General features: G+C 35.8%; 2 protein-coding genes across 2 annotated transcripts; one reads left to right on the top strand and one right to left on the bottom strand.

Annotated features, from left to right (window-relative positions):
- Positions 1–4,883: 4,883 nt before the first annotated feature.
- On the top strand, positions 4,884–6,761 carry LOC131062374 (protein STRICTOSIDINE SYNTHASE-LIKE 5). The gene is made up of 5 exons (XM_057996008.2): positions 4,884–5,366; positions 5,459–5,526; positions 5,637–5,873; positions 5,995–6,127; positions 6,212–6,761. Exons 1-5 carry the CDS (start codon positions 4,974–4,976, stop codon positions 6,482–6,484), a joined length of 1,104 nt encoding a protein of 367 aa, XP_057851991.1. The 5' UTR covers positions 4,884–4,973; the 3' UTR covers positions 6,485–6,761.
- A 7,748-nt stretch (positions 6,762–14,509) lies between these two features.
- Positions 14,510–19,277, bottom strand: LOC131062398 (disease resistance protein RUN1). The gene is made up of 5 exons (XM_057996048.2): positions 18,301–19,277; positions 17,086–18,172; positions 16,631–16,972; positions 15,334–16,542; positions 14,510–15,200 (listed from the first exon to the last, which is right to left on the bottom strand). Exons 1-5 carry the CDS (start codon positions 19,107–19,109, stop codon positions 14,730–14,732), a joined length of 3,918 nt encoding a protein of 1,305 aa, XP_057852031.2. The 5' UTR covers positions 19,110–19,277; the 3' UTR covers positions 14,510–14,729.
- Positions 19,278–19,768: the final 491 nt, after the last annotated feature.

The following is a 19,768-nucleotide window of genomic DNA, read 5'->3' as shown; positions in this document are numbered from 1 at the left end:
TGCCAAATTTTGTATATTAAAATGGCGATGAGCTGAATCACACATATTGCAATGCCAAATTTTGTATAAAAGCCCATGAGATTATTTGTATATTAAAATGGCGATGAGCTGAATCACATATATTGTAATGCCAAATTTTGTATAAAATCCCATGAGATTATTTGTAAGACAATATTTTGTATAATCAAATAGCCAAGAGCTGATTTGACCATATTTAGAGGCAAATTATTGAATAATATGTGACAATGTTTTGTGACTATTTTGTGTGTCAATGTTTTGTGACTATGTTTTGAGTATATGTGATGTGTCCTTGGTCAATCATGAGCATTCTTGATTCTTGTATAATCATGGATAATTATTCGAGTCATTATCGGGTCATAGGGGTCATAGATTGAGACTAGATACAATTTGAGCAAAAATTATCATTGTTGTCAAAAAAGTTGTCAAGCAACTTCTACATTGCATCGACAGGGTATGACTTTCGATGTTTTGGTGTTTTGGGATGCACGATAGGGCCATGCCTAGTGTAAACCTACCCACCCGAACGTGCTCACGATGTCGGTTTGTGCACATGAGGAACATAATCAATTCTAGCCAATCTTGCAACTTTTCCTTGCAAGCAACTGACGGTTTTTTGAGCAAGCAAAAAAATGCTACTAATTAAAAATGGCTTCGAGTCATCAAAAACCGAGATAGGCCATTGTAGAGGAACCTCACATGACCCCACGGGATCAAATAGACCGACCGTACGAAAATATTCATTTAAATTTATATAAGGGCAGCCACCAAATACAATGAATACACAATAATGAATTGAATACAAGGAGTTTTGTAGGGTTAATTCAACATTTTAGAAATTTTATCAAATCATATTCCACGATTGCAATGCTTTATATCATATATTTTTGTTGTTTATATTCGTATTGTTTATTACATATGCAAATATTCATTTAAATTTATAAAAGGACAACCACAAAATACAACGAATACAAAATAATGAACTCATTACACATGTATTGGATCGAATATCGATATTTATATATATATATAAAAAGGCATGTCTGCCAAGTCAATACAAGTATTACAAAAATGTGGCATATGCCATGTCCAAATCGATATACAATAAAAATGTAGAATATATCTACATGTATTGGTCATTCTATGACCAAAACTAACACTATATGATCCTAACCTTATGGTGGATCATCAAAATCAAGCCTCTTCGGCGTAGTACACGACTCTATAGATGGCTGCAAAACTACAATTCAAAAGCCAAGTTAGAATTCTTTTGTAGAAAATAGTTCACAATTAACATCATAACTATGCATTTAACTTTAATTCCTTTGCAATTGAAATGTAGATTACCTCATCGGTTGATCCAGGAGCTAATGTCTTCGCTTTCCTCTCCTTGTCACTCTTAGGAGTTTTCTTGAAGACATACTTAAATTGATGCACGTTATGGCCGTACCGCGAAGGAGTCTATTGTAGATTAAATGTACAATTAATACAATGTACTAACATAAATATATCAAAAACACTTAAAAGCTATAATATAGAGAACAATGACGTACGTGTGCATGAGATGCTTCTCCAATGGATTGAGGATGACTTACCATCGATGTAGAAACTGACGCTATTACCTATACAAAAAATGTACAAAGATTAAATACAATTATTATAATGATAAGTATTGAAGGTTGAAAACAACTAATTTTACATATCAAACAAAAGTGTACCGGATCCTGAGATGCTTCTCCAGTGCAAGGAGGAGGGTTCACCATTGACGAAATAGGTATGGATATTTCCTGTGTGAAAAAATCATAAGATTATAATATATCACAAGTTCACATGTACGTGTGCATATAATCATGAAATCAAGAAAATAAAGTAGAGATACATACCTCTGCCCTCTCTTGATCCTTGGGCGAATCAGGTACATTCAACATATCCACAAAGCTCAATGGCTGTTGTACATGTAAAATAGACAAAAAACACTAATCAATCTACAAACCCCAACTAATACTTGATTTCAACATTTTTAAACAATTGTACAACTCAAAATGTGTTCAATTACCTTCTTCACATGTTTTGGCGTCTTCGAGGAATTCTTTTTCTTAGGACGAGCCCTAGATGCAGAGGGGGTACCCTAAAAACACAAAATTAACATGAGATATTAGTACAGATAATAAATTAAACATAATTTTAAAAATCTAAAATGAAATGACTTGCATATTCTATCAAAATAATACATAAAAAGAGTTGTACAAAATATGATACCGTATAGCCTTGTAGGCCAAAATCGATCACTGAGAGCGTGATGTCATCAATCTGGGACATTTCATCCCCTATCAACACCTACAAACTAGAAATTGGACCAAGCATTAAAGATAGTTAGTATATTTTGTATTTTTTTGAATTCAAAGTGTACTATTCTATTTTAACATGTTACAAAATTTATACCTCAGGCATCGAAGTTGCAACTATGGTAACTAGGGGAGGTGTATGGGATACCGCTGCTGCATCCTGAAGTGCATATTATTTGTCTCAATTTAAATTGATGTATAAATGAAAATTTATTTATGTAATTACAAATTTAAAGTGACTGATAAATAAAATGTTATGAATTCAAATCAACACACCTGTGTCTGTGGCTCATGGGCAAACACCATGTCCATCAACTCATCTATTAGTGCGACATCCTCAACCGTGTGAGCTTGACATCTACAACTACAAATCGTGCACAAATGATATGAGTATCCATGTGCACCGGCTGCATCATCTATCCCCGAGCATATCCCTGAGCAACTGACACACATATACTCGATGGGCTCTATGTCACCCTCTAACGGCTCATCATCCAATACAATAGGGTGTGCTAATGATGTCCCATGCTGGATGATGGCACGAGTCAATGTTGTGGCAGCCTGAAGAGTCTGTAGCTCCATTGACTCTTTCAGCTCTAATGGGACAACCTGATGCACCTTGGGTTTGGGTGCTAGGGGGCGACGACTCTCCGCGGCTAATCGCCTACAGGCTCCAGGTCTATCTTGGGTAGAGCCACCACCTCTACCATGAAACTCTTTCATGTCAAAATAGTTTGGTTGCACATTGAGCACAAACTCACAATATATTTTTCTCAAAAAATATAATGGCACCTCATAATTATTACAAGGTGGATCATCAAAGACCATCCACCACCTCTACCAAAAAGATTCTTCATCTGCACATTGGTACACCAATGCATGGGAAACCTCTTTGCATTAAGAGGTAATGACTGACCAGTTTTGGGATCAACAAAAAAGGCATATATTTATTGTTTAGAAATATTTTTGTTTTTTACTCCATCGTATGATAGCCCATTGGCATAGAATTGATGACACCTATCCCTAAAGCTTCCCCATTTGGTAATTTCTATGGAAACAACCATGGCACCACTAGCTAATGTTTTTAGGCTAGTGGCAAGGGATTGATGATGGTCAAGTTCAGAAGTTTTCAATTTTACAATCAGTCTATTGATTTTAGATGTATTTTGTCCTAACTGATTAATTAATTCTTCCTGTGTTTCGGTTGTGCTGTCAAAAGGAGGAATTGGGGGTTGTTCTTGTGTGTTTTCAGGAGGTGCATTTGGTTGTTCTTGTGGTTTTTCAGGAGGTGCATTTGGTTGTTCTTGTTCTGGATTAGAAGAATCTGGTTTTTGTAACAAAAAATGAAAAAACCTAATCAAAATTAATGAAATTAAATTCAAAATGTAAAACAAATTGCATAAACCAAAAAGAAAGACAAAAATAAATAAAAACTAACCTTGATCCATAGCCTGGAGGACAAATTTAGCACCCCGTTCATGGTTTAGGTTAGAAAATGGGGAAAAACAAAGTAAAAAATGCGCTTTACGGGTAAATGAGACCAAGTTTTTTAAAAAAAACTTTTTTTACCAGGCACCACATACGCGGTTTTATTTGGATTATTAGCACGTATGCGCTCATTTTCCTATAAGCAGCGCGTATGCGCTAATTTTCCTAGGTGTAGCGCGTACGCGCTCATTTTCTTAAAAGCAGCACATACGGGCTACCTGTTATAGGCTTAGAAAGAACAAACCTAAGCGCGTACGCGGGAATTTGAAATTTTAAAATCGCGTATGCGCTGCCTGTTTTTCCAAATTTTTTTTAGGTGGTGTCCATTTTTCTGACCACCATCTTTATGCACACGCCCATAAAAAATAGTTGAAAAAAAAGAAAAATAAAAATTAAATTCCTGAAAGTTCATTTAGATAATAGAATAAATAAACTCAACTCCCTTCTTATTGAGATTCTTTATATACCTAAGATTACTTTTCACTCAAAAGGTAGAATTTTCAACTATAATTTTTTTTTTTTGTCTAAACAATAATAAGATTGGGGAAGCCCTTCCTTTCCTGCACTCACTAGTAATAGCCTTTTGTGCCCACTATTCTTAATTTTTTCTTTATTTTTAATTGCTTCCATCTTGAATGATAGATAAGAGGTATCAATAACAAAAATGTAAAATAAAATTCGTATCTTTACTGAATTCAGGAGGTTCAACTCCAGTATTTAGGACTATTACTATTTTATTCAATATTAGGACAGCATATTAAATTTTTTATTCTGATTAACAGTCATTATAAACTTACCTCTTCTCAAACATCAAAATAGAGGACAATTAAAAAGCACTCAACCAGTACCAATCTGCTCGCCACACCTGACATTTACATACTTCTAATAGCTATCAGTTATAATATGAATCTCTATACATCCTTGTCTCTATTGTTCATCATGAATGCTGTTTAAACGCTGCCAAAAAAGTGGGCCCATAGCATATATAAAACCATCCACCGGTTAACAAGAGCCGGCAGGGTTGTCCGCTTCTTTCCAAATTATTTGAAAAGTTGAGCTCACATAATACATAAACCTGGCATTTTGTTGAATTGGAAGTCCCTAAGCGTTGTATGAAAAAATATGGGACTGAAACTGGTAGCAGCAAAAGTATGTGTCATATGTGTGTGTTTAGGTGTAGGGTGGAATGCTCTTTTGAGCGTGTCTCCAATAGATCCACTCCCTGTTGACCTTCCTCCGCCTCCAGAGCGAGTTGGAGTTTTGTCTTACAACAAGAAGCTCCACTCTGCATTAAAACTTGCTTTTGGGCAGGTGTCAGGACCAGAAGATCTGGCAGTTGACTCTGAGGGAAGAATCTATACGGCTTGTGCAGATGGATGGGTTAAACGCATCTCCTTTGCAAGCAACGACTCATACTCCTCTCTGCAGGTCGAGAAGTGGGCATATGTTGGAGGCCGTCCTTTGGGGATTGCTTTTGGCCTTCATGGAGAGTTATTAGTCTGCGAGGCTTCCAGGGTCTCTCTCTCTGTCTCTTTATGTCTCTGTCTTGTAAGTTGATTTTAATTGAACAAAAAAAATGAATTTCAAAATTTTTTTGTGGGCTGCAGGGACTCCTAAATGTGACACAAGAGAAAGTGGAGCTTCTCTCTGAGGAAGCAGATGGATTGCCTTACAGGTAACCCACTTTTCTTGTCTTTCTTCAACATAGTTTACCGACTTCTAGATTGAGAGGGATGTTTGTGTCTTTTAAGCAATTATGAAATATGAAGAATTGGGAATTGGAAGGCTCGCAGATGGAGTAGATGTAGGCAAAGATGGGGTCGTCTACTTCACAGACGCCAGCTACAAATACGGATTGGATATCCATGCATTAGATATCATAGAGGGTCGACCTCGTGGCCGGCTGCTCAAATATGATCCTGCAACCAACACTACTAGTGTTCTTCTCAAAGAACTATATTTTGCCAATGGAGTTGCACTCTCCCCCAAGCAGGACTTCCTCGTCTACTGTGAAACATCGATGTCAGTAGTATAATCTATTTCAACACTAACTTTTACAATATGTGAGGATTGCATTACCAGTTTTTCATTAAATTCCGCTTATGTTTTCTATGGAGATTGAAAGTAAAACTGCAAATTGCAGGTTCCGGTGTCGGAAATTCTGGCTGGAAGGGCCCAATAGAGGCAACACGGAATCGTTCATTGACAGGCTTCCCGGATTTCCTGATAACATCCGTTATGACGGACAAGGCATCTTCTGGATTGCACTTCCAACGGTATTTTTAATATGATTACTATGGAATTTGTATAATTTTTATAAATGCTAAGTCGGGTTCTTGATATCTGTATAATTTTTTCAGAGCTGGAGCCTTTTGGGCAGGACGATGGTAAGATACCCTTATCTGAGGCATGTGATTGTAGCGATGGCGGCTATGGCGCCAGGTGTGATAGATGCAACCCTAGTCAAAGAATCGAGCGTTGTGGCCGTAAATGAAAATGGGGAAACAGTGGCACTTTTCTCATATCCAGGCATCACCTCTATCACTGCAGGGTTGAGGATTGGAGAGTTTCTTTATTATGGGGGTATTGATCTCGAATACATTGGTCGCCTTGATCTCGAAGATAAGATATGAAAACTACGCACCAGCGGTGCTTACGAAAAAAATCCGAATGCTTCGGTTTTGTCGCTGGTTTGTCTAATTTAGGTCGTATATCAAGACAAACAAAAATTGTTGTTTGCAATGGTGGATGGATCTGGGATAGTATTATTATGATGCCACAGATTCCAATAATAATCTTATTTAGACGTAGAATATTACGATGCTAATAGAATAATATTATTGATGTCATGAACAATAAATATGTTGTAGTTCAAAAATTTTGTGTTCTTGGTATGACGACTATCTTAAAATTAGAGCTTGCAAATAAAGTTGTTGGGTTTAATCTTGAGCATTGTGAGTTCAATTTTTACAATTATAGATTTTATTTGTGCATGGTGAGTGATGTGACATCTTTTGGTTGATTGTGCAATCAAAAGCCTTTTTTTTATAGGATTCTTGTCTACATGTTTCATCTTTGTACGATCAGATGGTTCATAGATACTTCTATCCATGAATGATGTCAATTTGATCTTTAGTAGAATGCATGATGTTTAGTTGTATTGTTGAGACAAGGGTTATTTTTTTTTTTGATTAACAATGTAAACAACATAGCGAAAATATCAACAAAATAGTGTTGCAAAAATTCTAACACAATTGAATCCAAAAATAATTTAACAACAAAATAGTGATTTCACTTGATTAAGTGCATGATTAAGTTAATATAATTAATATAATAATGAAGAAACAAAAATAAACACCAAATATATGTAGGTAAATCCTTGTGGATAAAATTACACAACTAAAGAGACAAAATATTGAGTTAATCATAAATTATTGTACACAAATACAACCACATATCTCTTTAACAATAGTAAAGTGCATTTAATAGATCTCAAAATGTGCAATGATTAGGAGGAAGGATGGAATCAAAGGAAAAAAAAGGAGATAAAACTAAGATAAGAAATGTATAATAGTTAGGAGAGCGGCAAGATTATAACTAGAAACAAACATAGGAAGGGAAGATGGAAAGAGAATGCCTCAAAAGAGTTAAGATGCAGAACGTCCTAGAGAGATAGAAAGGTAGTAGAACAGATAGAAAAAGGAGTAGATGAGAGAATTATGAATGCAAGGGGGTGAAGATAAAGGTAAGTGGTAAGCAATTTAACATCCTTCAAAAGAAAAAGGGAAAAAATAGACAAATCATATAAAAAAAGATGGGAAACGAAAACCATACAAAGAAAGTTGGAAATAAAACTTGATTACTGTCTTTCTCCTTTGTGATTGGAGTGGTCATCCTATTTTATTAAACACCATTCGTTGCTAATTTTATAATAAATAGTATAATCAAAAGAAAAAGAAGATAAGTACAAAGAGGCTAGCAAGAGCAATGGAAAGGGATAAGAAAATTAAAAGGAAAGTGGAACCAAAGTAAACCTAATGAATAATTTAGGAAAGAGGCCAAGATGAAAGATGAAATATTGGATTCAATGTGAGATCATATTAGCAAAAATATTTAACTACCTAAAAGATAGCTTACAAAAAAGATTCAATGCGGTTCTTTGTTATTTTCTCATTTAATATATGGTATCATAGTAGGTGTAATGTGAGACCTCTGTATAAAATTTAATTCACTCATCTTTCCTCCAAAGTAGTGTATACAATGGAAGGACAATGTAGAGCACATGTAATACCCATAGGTGTTTATCCATCATACTTGTAATTTATCAATAGAAGAGTAGTGTGGACCATATAAAATTATCTGACATTCATCATTTATTTGCATTTATTATCTATTTGCATATTAGATATTTTAATGTTGTATAGAAAAATTAAAATTAAATACAATACTTTTGAAAATCTTGAGAAAGTATCCTTCAAGCCACATTTCAAATCATACTACTCAATCTAGCATCAAGATTAATACTCAAACACAATAATATTTAAAAAATTGGTATAAAGGCATGGTAAAATGTTTGCTATTTATCTTTAAGAGTTTTTATGCCCATTTTAACTAGTGACAATTAACCTATAGTTTTTTACTTGAAAGTACTAGGTTCCATAATTTTCTTTATTTGGTCAAAGCAACATATATAAATTTGAAAAGATGCATAATTTTAAATTTCCAACTAGATTACAAAAAAAATATTGTATTCTTTCCTCTTCATAATTAATATAGTCTTTTTAGATTGAATGATACAAATGATAATATATCAAAGAATATGATATTTTTTTCTATATTTATTCTTATAATTTATTTTGTATCTTTGATTATAATTTTTAAAGTCTAAATTCTGTAATAGTAATTTAAAACAAAACACATTTTATTTTAGAGAATAAAGAGAATTTGTATACTTTCATCTTTCTCTTAAATGTAATTTTTAGTTCACATGACCTATATAAGATGATTATTTATTTGAGAGTTCTTGTGTAGAGGGGGAAAATGAACCACAATGATAGGCAGATAACAACTTCTTGGGGCCTCACTAATCTACCTCTACACTCACAATGAGTACAAAGCCTAAGGCTATTAAGTACATTGTAGATAACATTGAATATGTCATAGAGTTTTTCTAATACCCTTCACAAACTCTTTGTATGAGGATGCATGTGTAGGTCTTAGATGATTAGGGAAACACACTAGCATCTCATACAAACAAAGTATGAATTTTTGTATAGAGAGCACAAAATGACAAATATATGCTCTAGATATAATAAAATAAGATAAATACGTGATAGAGAATAGGAAATGACTATAGAAATGAAAAAGAATAAAAGAAATAGAGAAGAAGAACATAAATCTCATAATTGGTCCATGATTGAAGCTTCCATCAAAGAGCTCTTCACTAACCTAGCTTGCACACAAGAAAAAGGAAAAATATTGGGGTTGTGTTTAGAGTTTTTCTATAGTTAGACCTCTATTTTGGTGTTTCAACCTCCACAAGAAACCAAGATTGATAGATAAACCAATAATAGAAATAAAAATCAAATAACAATGTAAATATGCTAATGGAGATAACAAAGGAGAGGAAAGAAGAACTCCCCTTCCACACCCAAAGCCAAGAGCTCGTTGAGTAAATAAGATGAAGCACCAAATCCTCCTTAAGCTTAAAGAATAACCAATATTTCTAGAAAGTATCACTAGAAAGATTCAGTGGTGTAGAACAATGAGAATTATCTTCCAGGTAGAGAATTCAAAAATGAGTTGCTAGAGTGGTCAAATGAATCCCAAGAGGGAGGATATACATGCAAGAAGAAAAATGGGCATTGGTGGTCATTAAGAGGGACATTACAAACTCTATCAAATGTAGGAGTAATGATCAAATAGCTACCTATGGATTACATATTTGCGAGATGCTAGTGTAGCGCATGGACATGTCTGCAATATGATAGAGTCCGCATGTTAGACAGTTAATGGGGTTGAAGAAAATACAAAAATAGTGGGTGATAGGGAAAGCCATGTGGACAAAAGGACAAAAAGGTGAAGGTCTCCATTCAGTGTAAAGCAAAGGTGCTTATGTAGCATGAAATTGTACAGGGTGTAATTTATGACACTACATTTTGCTCCCCCTTTCGCAAGAATATTACTATCACAAGATGTGAGATAAAGTATAGAGATTTTACCAAGATATGAAAGGGGAAGTAGAATCTTGTAACTATGCAAAGTTTCCCCCAAGGAAGAGACCTAAACCTTTGTAAGATGTTGCTAGGCTATTTCATCAAAAAATCTTAGCTGTAAACAAACATGTTGGATGAAAAAGAAAAAAATTATGATAAAACGATACAATCGGACACTAAGATAACAAAATAGTGAAAATTGAGATAAAAAAAATTGTCAATATGGGTTCCAAGTTATGTTATGCTAGATAGCCATGTGATATGGTGACCATAGATAGATAGTAGTTTGGCCCTAACAAAATGATTAAGATTAAGTGGGTTGGTCCCCACAAAGGTGCCAACAATAAAGATCAAGTGGATTGGGCCCCACAAAGGCAACAAAAAAAAGAGATCAAGTGGATCAGATCACCCGCACAAATGCAATAGATAAAAAGAGATCATTTGCAAAAGCATAATTGAAATATAGAAATGTAAATATATGAAAGGGCCCCCTTAGAATGGTATGCGTGAAACACATGTCATTCTAAGGAGAAGAGCTACTACGTCACATCAACATGATGAGATGTTTCTATGGAATGTCATCTTTGATGGATGACACATAAGACCTACAACATCAACAAAAACACAAGGCATAGCAATATCCATTGATTCAATATTAGAACACATAGGAGTGAGGTGAGAGAATATATATAGCTACATATGATTATTTCATCATGGTGTCAAACTTTACGAATCATATTAAGAAGGCACATGAAGAGAAAGAATAAAAAGAAAAATCAGGTCAACATAGAAGAAAGCCTAAATGCCCCGAACACTTTGCATCATCCCCTGATATTAAAAATCAAGGTGTAACAAATAGAATAAGGGTATGATAGGTAATCCCCTATTTCTAAGCATTAACTGAGTAACTTGGGTCCTTCAAGAGGTAACAAACATATAAAGCAAGCATGTGAGAACATGGATAGGCACACCCTAATCTAAAATATAAAGAGAGTACTGTCCTAGTAGTCACCACCGATTAGGTCATCATCCTCCCAATCTTGATCATACAAGAAGGGAGGAAAAGATAGATGAGGGACAGCTTGTGAAGGCAACATCGGGTGCAACACCAACAATAAGAGCCAGGGATGATGCAACGTCCACATTCTCATCTAGAAGCTCTTGAGAGGTTAGCCAGGTCAACCATTGTGTCAAGATCATATACAATGTCAGAATATCCTCTAAGGATTCAAATAAATGCTCCTCAATAGAAGAGGTAGGTGGCTCAATCCAAGGTGGTGAAATGGGAGTCACATCACCGCACTTCAAAAAAAGGTGAAGATAAATTCCAGAGAAGGTGGAACCTCTTAAACAAAAAAAATAGGAAATAAAGAAACAGACACTAAAACAAGCAAAGAAACTAAAACTGAAGTCACCAGAGCTGACTTTCGACGATGACATTCAAGCATCGAGCCCTATTCAAAATTTCACTTAGATTTCTATTGAGACCTAAAAGCCATCAATCAATTGTAATAGGCTCAAGTACCCTAGGAAAACTCTGATGCAAAAGTGGTTATGAAATAGGAAAAGAAGACAAAGTTGCACTGGACACAACCTATGTATGCAGCAAGTCAATGGGCTGGGAAAATGGAGTAACATTAGGCAAGGAAATAATGATGGGAGGGTCCAAGGAAGGAACAATGAAAAATTGAATACTTTTGGGGTGAGGTTCATCAGTGGTCCATGGAGCAGGTGGCAACAACATAGTAGATGAAGCAAGCATAGGGATAGTAGAAGCAACAAGAATGGGAGTAGCAACAAAAACAACAGAGGTAGGAGAAGACACCAATGATTCACTTGCAACCTCCAAAGCGGCCTCACGCTCTTGAACCATCACCCATTAATGACACTTATGCTCACCCACACAGTGGTTTCCACGTAGATGGAGGCTAGGAATAAAAAATTGAGAAGGCTCAATGGCATTGTGCTTCATGGGAGAGGTCTCCTAAGTTGTGATAAATTAAGGAGAAGGCCCAACCAATGAAACAAGAGGCATAGCTAAAACAGGTCCCACAAACACAATCACAAATGCCCTTCCTCATTTGATCAACAGAGGTATTGATCAAATGGTACATTTTGTATCATGCGATCTCTACCTTTCTTTGGGGCCTCTCCAATGCATCATCAATAAAGACATTGTAAAAAATGGACGATTTTGGAACTCTCACTCGACCTTTCCCTCGATCATTAATGATATGATGTGACCTCTGGGTAGCACTTAGGGACACTGGTATAATGATTAAAGCATGCCAATAGCAAGCGATCTCTCTTTCATATCACCATGCCCCTATGATCACCTCAATCAAAATGCATTGAAGGTGCCTCATGTTTAAATGTGGCTTGATCCATAGCGACAAACATAAAGAAAAAAATGGTGATCTTGGCTATTGCAGCTAGCTCTTGTGATGATGAATATCTTACAATCAGGGAATGTGAGTATGGCTGCAATTCCTAGTAAATTAAAGAACAACTTAGGGAAGTCTTCAAGATCAATGGTGATGTGGAAAAATATGTGGTGAGAATGATCTTGAAACAAGCTCACACACACAATGTAGAGTTGCTGGAGAACTTTACATACAATATAGTCCATGCATCAAGAAATCATGAATGGGTAGAAAAAGTAGTAAAGGGGATGGTCAATTCAACCTACTAAGGTATCATGATTGCTGCAGTTAAAAATTTGAAGAAATATTTGACTATTGGCCTAATAGGGGATAAAGTTCGCATCGAAATAACTATGAAGGACAAGCGACTAGAGCAGGCCATATGCCTAATGAAGGAAGGTTTGTCAAGAAACATTATCGAGATGTATGCCTACTTTATAAGATCTCATTAGAATCTTTTGTCTCTTGTGTAGATAGAGAGAACACAAAAGTCATTGAGAGCACCTAAGTTTTAATGTTCTCTCTTTTTAGCTAGGACTATTTTTTTCTTTTAGTTTAATGAAAGGGTGCGATCTCCATTGGTATAAATTTGTAGAGAAAAAAGATTGGTCTTAAGGGTCATTACTTTTCTTTCTTTCTTTTTTCTTTTCTTTTTTTTAAAGTGTGAAATGTTTTTCAGTTTAAACTTGGTGTTAAGGTCACTTGATCCAACCATGTTTTGATTATTTACGGAAACATTAATCTTTTCAAAGAAGAGCTTCTCCAATGCCAAACCTTGTCTATTTTGTTTTTGGTGATTTGCAAGAGATAAGGTATTGAATATCTATTATTTTAGTTAATTTTTGTATCGAGTTTTATAGGATGCCAAAGTTGAGTATCTCTCTCACTCATAGTTGTAGGCTTTAAAAGATTTAGGTAGTGTTATAAAATTTCAAGAGTAGGTTGTATGTTGTATTATAGAGGCCCCTATAGACTTATTTTGAAACATCTCTTTATACTAATAATCACTGTGTCTTAATATTAGCTTGAAAACTCATCCAAATCATCTCACAAGGAATGCAAATTTAAGGCATCTCTTGTTGACTCTAGAAAATACTTAATTGTATCCTTGCTACAATCTACAAATTCCATAAATTATACTGCAACATAATTTTATTTCAGGTTGGACATCATAATGTGGTTTTAAAACATTGCAAGTATGGTATATTTGTAGGGTGCCTTTTTTAGTTATTTTGTGGAATTAAAATTATAATGTGATTTTTAATCATAACAAAGATGGTGTACTTATGAGATGCATTTTTTTTGTCAAACATTTACTAATCACATGCATGATTTAGGTGCCAATATGGTTTGATAGAGTTTTTTATTTTAGATTATATATATTTTCTAATGTTTATGATTGGTGTAGTTAATTCTAGATGATGAAATGTTTGCCTTGATTTTTTGGTACAAAATAAATCTTTATACTTTCATATTTTTACTTCTAGATTTATTTATTTTTTTAAATTATTTTTTTAATTTTTAATTATTATTTTTTATTTATTTATTTTTGTGCAGAAATGTAAATTTGAAATATGTAACTGAAAAAAGACAACAAGCTTTTGTATTATTTTTTAAAAGACACATTCATTAAAAAGCAAGTTTTCAATTTAATTAAAAATTTGTATTCATTATAAATACCCATTAAATGTGGTTACTAATATATAATTTAATTCATTACAAAAATGAGTTAATGTGACATGTATGCTTAATATTATTTCAGTCTTCAAATTGCTGAACTCTTGTCCATATGTGGATGTTCAAACTCAGTATATCAAACACTTTTAAGTGCTTGCTAAAATCTTGATCGGCTGCGTCAAGCAGGGCTCTCATTCTAATCAGTATCTAATTTTTTCCACATAGGCAGATACATTATTAAGTTGTTTCAGTGGGACATGCAATCTCACAAATTCAAGTTCTGTTGGTCTATATTTATTTATGATCATAAAATATTTATTTATTTGAAAGTATAACCCAGAAATGGACTCTGCAGCATTTTATTTATCCATCTATCAATTTGCATGGCTATGGGTAAGATTGATAATTTCAGGAACATAAGTCCTTTGTATAATTTACATAACCAAGTACGCACATATTAAATGTCATTCTAGTTTGAAAATTTTCATGACAAGCCAGCATTACTAGCAGGGAATCAAGCTCCTCTGCATCTCTTATATTAATAGCAATGCAACATTTCAATGTCAATTTCCTAGAAGAGTCCACAATCTCTTGAAAACCTCCACAATTGTCTTCTCTGATCCCGTCACAAGCAATCCTTTCTCCACTTCACCTTCGCCTGAATCCAATCTGCTTATACTGTAATCCTCTGCTGTATACCACCCAGAACGTTGTGTGAAGATTCCTATCCATACCCATCTCCCTTCCTCCAACTCCACTGTATTTGTTTTATACATTGAATGTACCTTCAGTTTCATACATGGAGCAATACAATTTACAACAGCACATAGAATAACGGCATCTCCACTGGGTAATTTCTCCTTCACCAATTTTGGTTCGGATGCAATATTCTGGGTAGTTAAGGTACGAATGTCACATAGAGTCTGGGTAGCGAAGGAGCGAATGTTACATCGAGTCGGAAAGGCAAAGGAGTCTACAAGGGAGGCCGCATCAGGGACAGCCTGCGTACATACTATTATCTCACCTATTGATTTCTGCAAATTCTAAGCACATCAGGATTAGGCAAAATCGAGTATGACTTAAACAATGTATTCTTTGTTTCGACATGGCAAAACTATAATCAAATTAAAATAAATAGAAATCTAATTTCCTACAAACTATTATTACCTTCATACTTTGAATGCAAGCTTCAACACCTGGTTTCCTATTTGCTCTGAGTCGCACTCTCCACAATCTTTTCAGGTGCACCAAACTATCTATGCCTGCAACATCCCACTTGGTATCTGCTCTTAACATCTCAAGTGCTCTACAATGTTCTAAACCTCGTATTTTCTTAACTCCATAGCAATCTCTGAGATCAAAATTGTTGAGAGAAGTCAATTGTGAGAAACAGGGAAGCGCCTCCAACTTGGGGCACCTCTTTATCGCCAGGAATTGAAGTGTACGTGGTAGGATGCCTATCTCTGTTAGATTGTTATCATCTTCAATTTCAAGAATCTCAAGGGCAGGGCAACATTCTTGGGAGATAGAAATCATGGGCACTTCTATATCCGATAGCCAAATCCGGTTTAGGTTACACAAGGAAGAAGTAAGCGACCCTGCTCCTAGTTCGAATTCTCTGATTGGACATTGTAATATATGCAGAGTATGAAGATTAGAAAGTTGCTTAACTGAATTTGGTAAAAGTTCCACTCCTGAAAAGATTATGCGTAATATCTCCAAGCGGTCGAGAAAACCCAAAGAGTCTGGTAGACACTGCAGCTCAGGACAGAATTCAATCTGAAGAGTAGTCAAGGAGGACAAATCTCCAAGTGAGGTGGGCAAGCTTTTCAACAATTTACTCCCTATCTCCAGCATTCTCAACTTGCTCATTTGACAGATGTTCACTGGAACCTCCCTCAACCTCTCGCAACCATATAAGTGGAGCTCTCCCAAGGAGACCTGATTTGTAATGTGAGCAGGCAACTCTTCCAATTGCTTGCACCTATAAAAGTTCACATACTCGAGTTTTGACATGTTTTCAAAAATATCTGGCTCTAAGGTGAGTTTACCACAATTCGACAGGTGAAAATGTTGAAGGAGTATGAGCTCCTTAAAAGACACTGGCAATATCTTCATTTCTTTACAACTAGACAATTGTAGATGCCGCAGGTTTGTCAAATTGCCAAAATCGCTGGGTAGTGATGATAGCTCAGGACAATCTAATTTCAGGTGCTCCAGTGATTTTAGAAGGCAAAAGTCACTTGGCAGATTCCTCATTTGAATCTGACCACTAACCACTAGTTTTTTCAGATGACTGAGACATCCAATTGAACTTGGCAATTTTTTGAAACCGGTGCATTCAGAAACAACTAACCTTCTTAACTGCAAAGGAGCCTGCATCGAATTCTCTATGAGATGGATGGAAAATATTCAATTATAAATATATAAAAAGATAAAACAAGTTAAAAAGGAAGATGCTTACAACACTGTCAAGCTCCCATAGTTCTTCTAATGAGTGATTATCCTTGCCTTCTTCGTGGAGTTCTAAAACCCTCAAATTTTTCAATGAACCCAATGAGCGAAGATTGCTACTGCCAATGTTAAACCAGCGAAGCATCACCAACTCTCCTGACACATCACCAATTATTTGATGATAATCTCCTTTGACCTGAAAAATTTTCAATCCCATTGAAGATGGTGGGAGGCTGCAACATCCTCCTCTTGTGTTAATTATGACCTCTCCGCCCGGCGAACATTTTGGGAAATCCTCAATTTCATTTGTGGATGCAGCTGTTTTAGATGCTATTCCTCGAACACGAATTCTCTATTACGTTTTAAAAAAAATGAAAACAAATTAAAAGGTTATATAAATAGCTATAGTTCCTGGAAACAATTAACCAGTCAAGTAGTGGGTATCAATTAAAGTGAGAAACTCACATGCTCTTCTTGATAAACTTTAATAACCTGTTGTGGAGACCAGAGACGGTAAGGTGAGTGCTGATTTGCAATTTCTCTTCCCAAATCTCTTAAGTGATCATGCATTTTAATGCAGTTCTTTTCATCAAGCTCAACTAAACATTTATTCAGAAGCCTCTCCCAATTTTGAAGACCAATCCAATTTGATCCTTCCCAAACATCAATTGCCAATGTTTTCTCCTCCCCAATGAAAAAACATGCAACATCTAAAAATATCTCCTTCACTTGATCATCTAAGACATCATAACTTACTTTTAACTTATTCTTAATGTCATGAGGCAGTATTCTAGAGATCTTTACCAATTGAGCATCCCAATAATCTTTGTTGGAGTTCCCAAGTAAATGTGCTCCTAAAACCTTTAAAGATAATGGTAGTCCATCACAAACACTAATGAAATTCTCAACCAGACTCTCAAACCCTTTATATGGAGACGGTTGCATAAAAGCATGCCAGGAAAAAAGTTGTCTAGCATGAGGTGGATCCAGTTGTTTCATTTTGTATATGAATTTGATCCCCCAAGATCTAAGGACTTCAAACTCTCGTGTAGCAACAACAATGATACTATCCCATCCAAGATAGTGTGTGGTAGGCAACAGAGCATTCAATTGGTCCACATCATCCACATCATCCAAAATAATCAACACCCGAACAGATCTCAATCGGCTGGCAAGCATAGTCTTCCCTTCTTCTATATTGTTAATTTCTACGCCTTTGAGACCAAGGTCCTCCAGCAGTTCTTTCTGTTTTTTGTGCAATACACACCTGGTAGCAGCATCTCTGATATCAAATAGAAAACAGCACCTTTCCATGGTCCTATATATGTTGTTATAAAATTGTTTAGCAAGAGTGGTTTTCCCAGAACCTCCCATGCCCCATATTCCCACAATTTGGACAGTGTGATGTAGTCTAGCAGGTTGTAGTGTTGTCATTTCAAAGTCTTTTACAGCTTCATCTAAACCGATTGGATGTTTGGCAGCCACAAATGGCACAACTTTTATTACTTGCAAAATAGAATTAATAATATTCTTGAGCAGAACTTCCTCCTGACTAAACACATACAACAACAGCACAACCAAACAGAAGCTCTTAACACTTACACAGAATTCAGAAATTAGAAAATACAACGAATGGGGAAGACGGTTCAGAAGAAAAAGATAAAGATATTTGGTACTTACTCCTGGGTATTAACGACGTGATCGATATTAAAGGAAACATTGTAGAGGGCATTCTTCCACTCCTGGAGCTTTTCTATGCTGTATCTACGCTTCTGTTCGTGCCGGGCAAAAGCATCAGCAAAGTCTCCTTTTGCATATCGGACATCCTCAGGCTTAACATGGTAGAAAACAGGAACAATGCGGGTGCCAGTTTTGAGCATGAATGCAAGCTCTGCCAAACACCATGGGGATTGGGCATAACTCTTGGACAATATAGCGAGATGAAGCGAAGCATGGCGCATCACTGCTTCTAATTCTCTAGGCAAGGAATCACCCAATTCAAGCTCTTCTGAATCAAGAAAAGCCCTTAACCCCATTCCTTGAAGGGTATTATAGAGACTGGTTGCGAGTGTGCGTTTGACATCTGGGCCACGATGATTAATAAATACATCGTAAGGTAACTTTTTCATTGGCATTAATGATGTAGCAGTAGACGAAGATGGTGCCAATTCTTGAAAGGGATTTATAACCTCATTCTGTGGCTGACTGCTAGTGCTAGACGTAGATCCCATACTCTGTGGCTGACTATTAGTGCTAGATGTAGATGCAATATTCTGTGGCTGATTACTACTGCTAGATGTAGATGCTATGGAATTGGATTGAATTGATCGCATTGAACGAAAGAGAGAACACCAACCAAAGCAGCATGAAATTAGGCTTACCACTTTTGCAATAGGAGAAGTCGATGGAGATGCTGCAATCTCCATTGAAGCGTTTGTAACCTCATTCTCTGATTGACGCCCAATGTTAGAAGCAGAAGTAGATGCCATTGAACTGGATTGAACTTTCGCAGGAAGAAACAATTGAAGATAGCCCACTGAAAGTAGGATTCTTCTTGAGGAGGTGAAGGTGAGAGTCTAGTAAACGCACATATTGAGGAATCAATAGCCTGTTTTTGTGTACAAAAAGGGTGGATCATGTGAGAGGTTGTCGAACTTTGCACGAAAGGAATCAAAAATCACGATCTTGTTGACCACCAAGCAATTCTCGGTGTATCGACAATTTTTAGCGACACCATAGACCATAATGCATATATTGAGTGCCTGACAGGCTGTGCTCTCCGGCAGGATGATGTGAGAGGCAGCTAGAAAGTCGTTAAAGGTTGGCCCAGTCTGAGCATAATAGCATGTGCGTGCGTAAGGAACGATGTGTAACAGCCGTGAATTACGACCATGTTTTACATCCCAAAGCAAATGTTAGTCGATTCCAATGAAAAATATAAAAGAGAGACACGGCAAGTCTTGCGCAATTAAAGTTTTTGAATTTAATGCAAGGTCTCGGTCAATAACATTATATTTTTAAATTTCTCTTATTTCTTCAGAGAAAATAAATGTTAAGATAACTTTTCTATATGGTTTCAGTCTATAGGTCATGCCCCATGGTAAAAACTACTTTGTGAAGGTCTTCATTGGGTTGGTGGCTTGTGGGC

The sequence above is a fragment of the Cryptomeria japonica genome, chromosome 7 (genome assembly GCF_030272615.1).
Source record: "Cryptomeria japonica chromosome 7, Sugi_1.0, whole genome shotgun sequence".
Classification (NCBI taxonomy): domain Eukaryota; kingdom Viridiplantae; phylum Streptophyta; class Pinopsida; order Cupressales; family Cupressaceae; genus Cryptomeria; species Cryptomeria japonica.
The sequence above is the reverse complement of the archived record's forward strand: the minus strand, read 5'-3'. Positions and strand labels throughout refer to the sequence as shown.

Bases quoted from the DNA above. Each gene is read 5' to 3' on its own strand.
- LOC131062398 (XM_057996048.2), bottom strand. From the start codon at position 19,109: ATGGCATCTACTTCTGCTTCTAACATTGGGCGTCAATCAGAGAATGAG. The intron at 18,173-18,300 runs GTAAGTACCAAA...GTATGTGTTTAG, and splicing joins CACGTCGTTAATACCCAGGA to TCAGGAGGAAGTTCTGCTCA. The intron at 16,973-17,085 runs GTGAGTTTCTCA...AAAACGTAATAG, and splicing joins AAGTTTATCAAGAAGAGCAT to AGAATTCGTGTTCGAGGAAT.
- LOC131062374 (XM_057996008.2), top strand. From the start codon at position 4,974: ATGGGACTGAAACTGGTAGCAGCAAAAGTATGTGTCATATGTGTGTGT. The intron at 5,367-5,458 runs GTCTCTCTCTCT...TGTGGGCTGCAG, and splicing joins TAGTCTGCGAGGCTTCCAGG to GGACTCCTAAATGTGACACA. The intron at 5,527-5,636 runs GTAACCCACTTT...GGGAATTGGAAG, and splicing joins GCAGATGGATTGCCTTACAG to GCTCGCAGATGGAGTAGATG.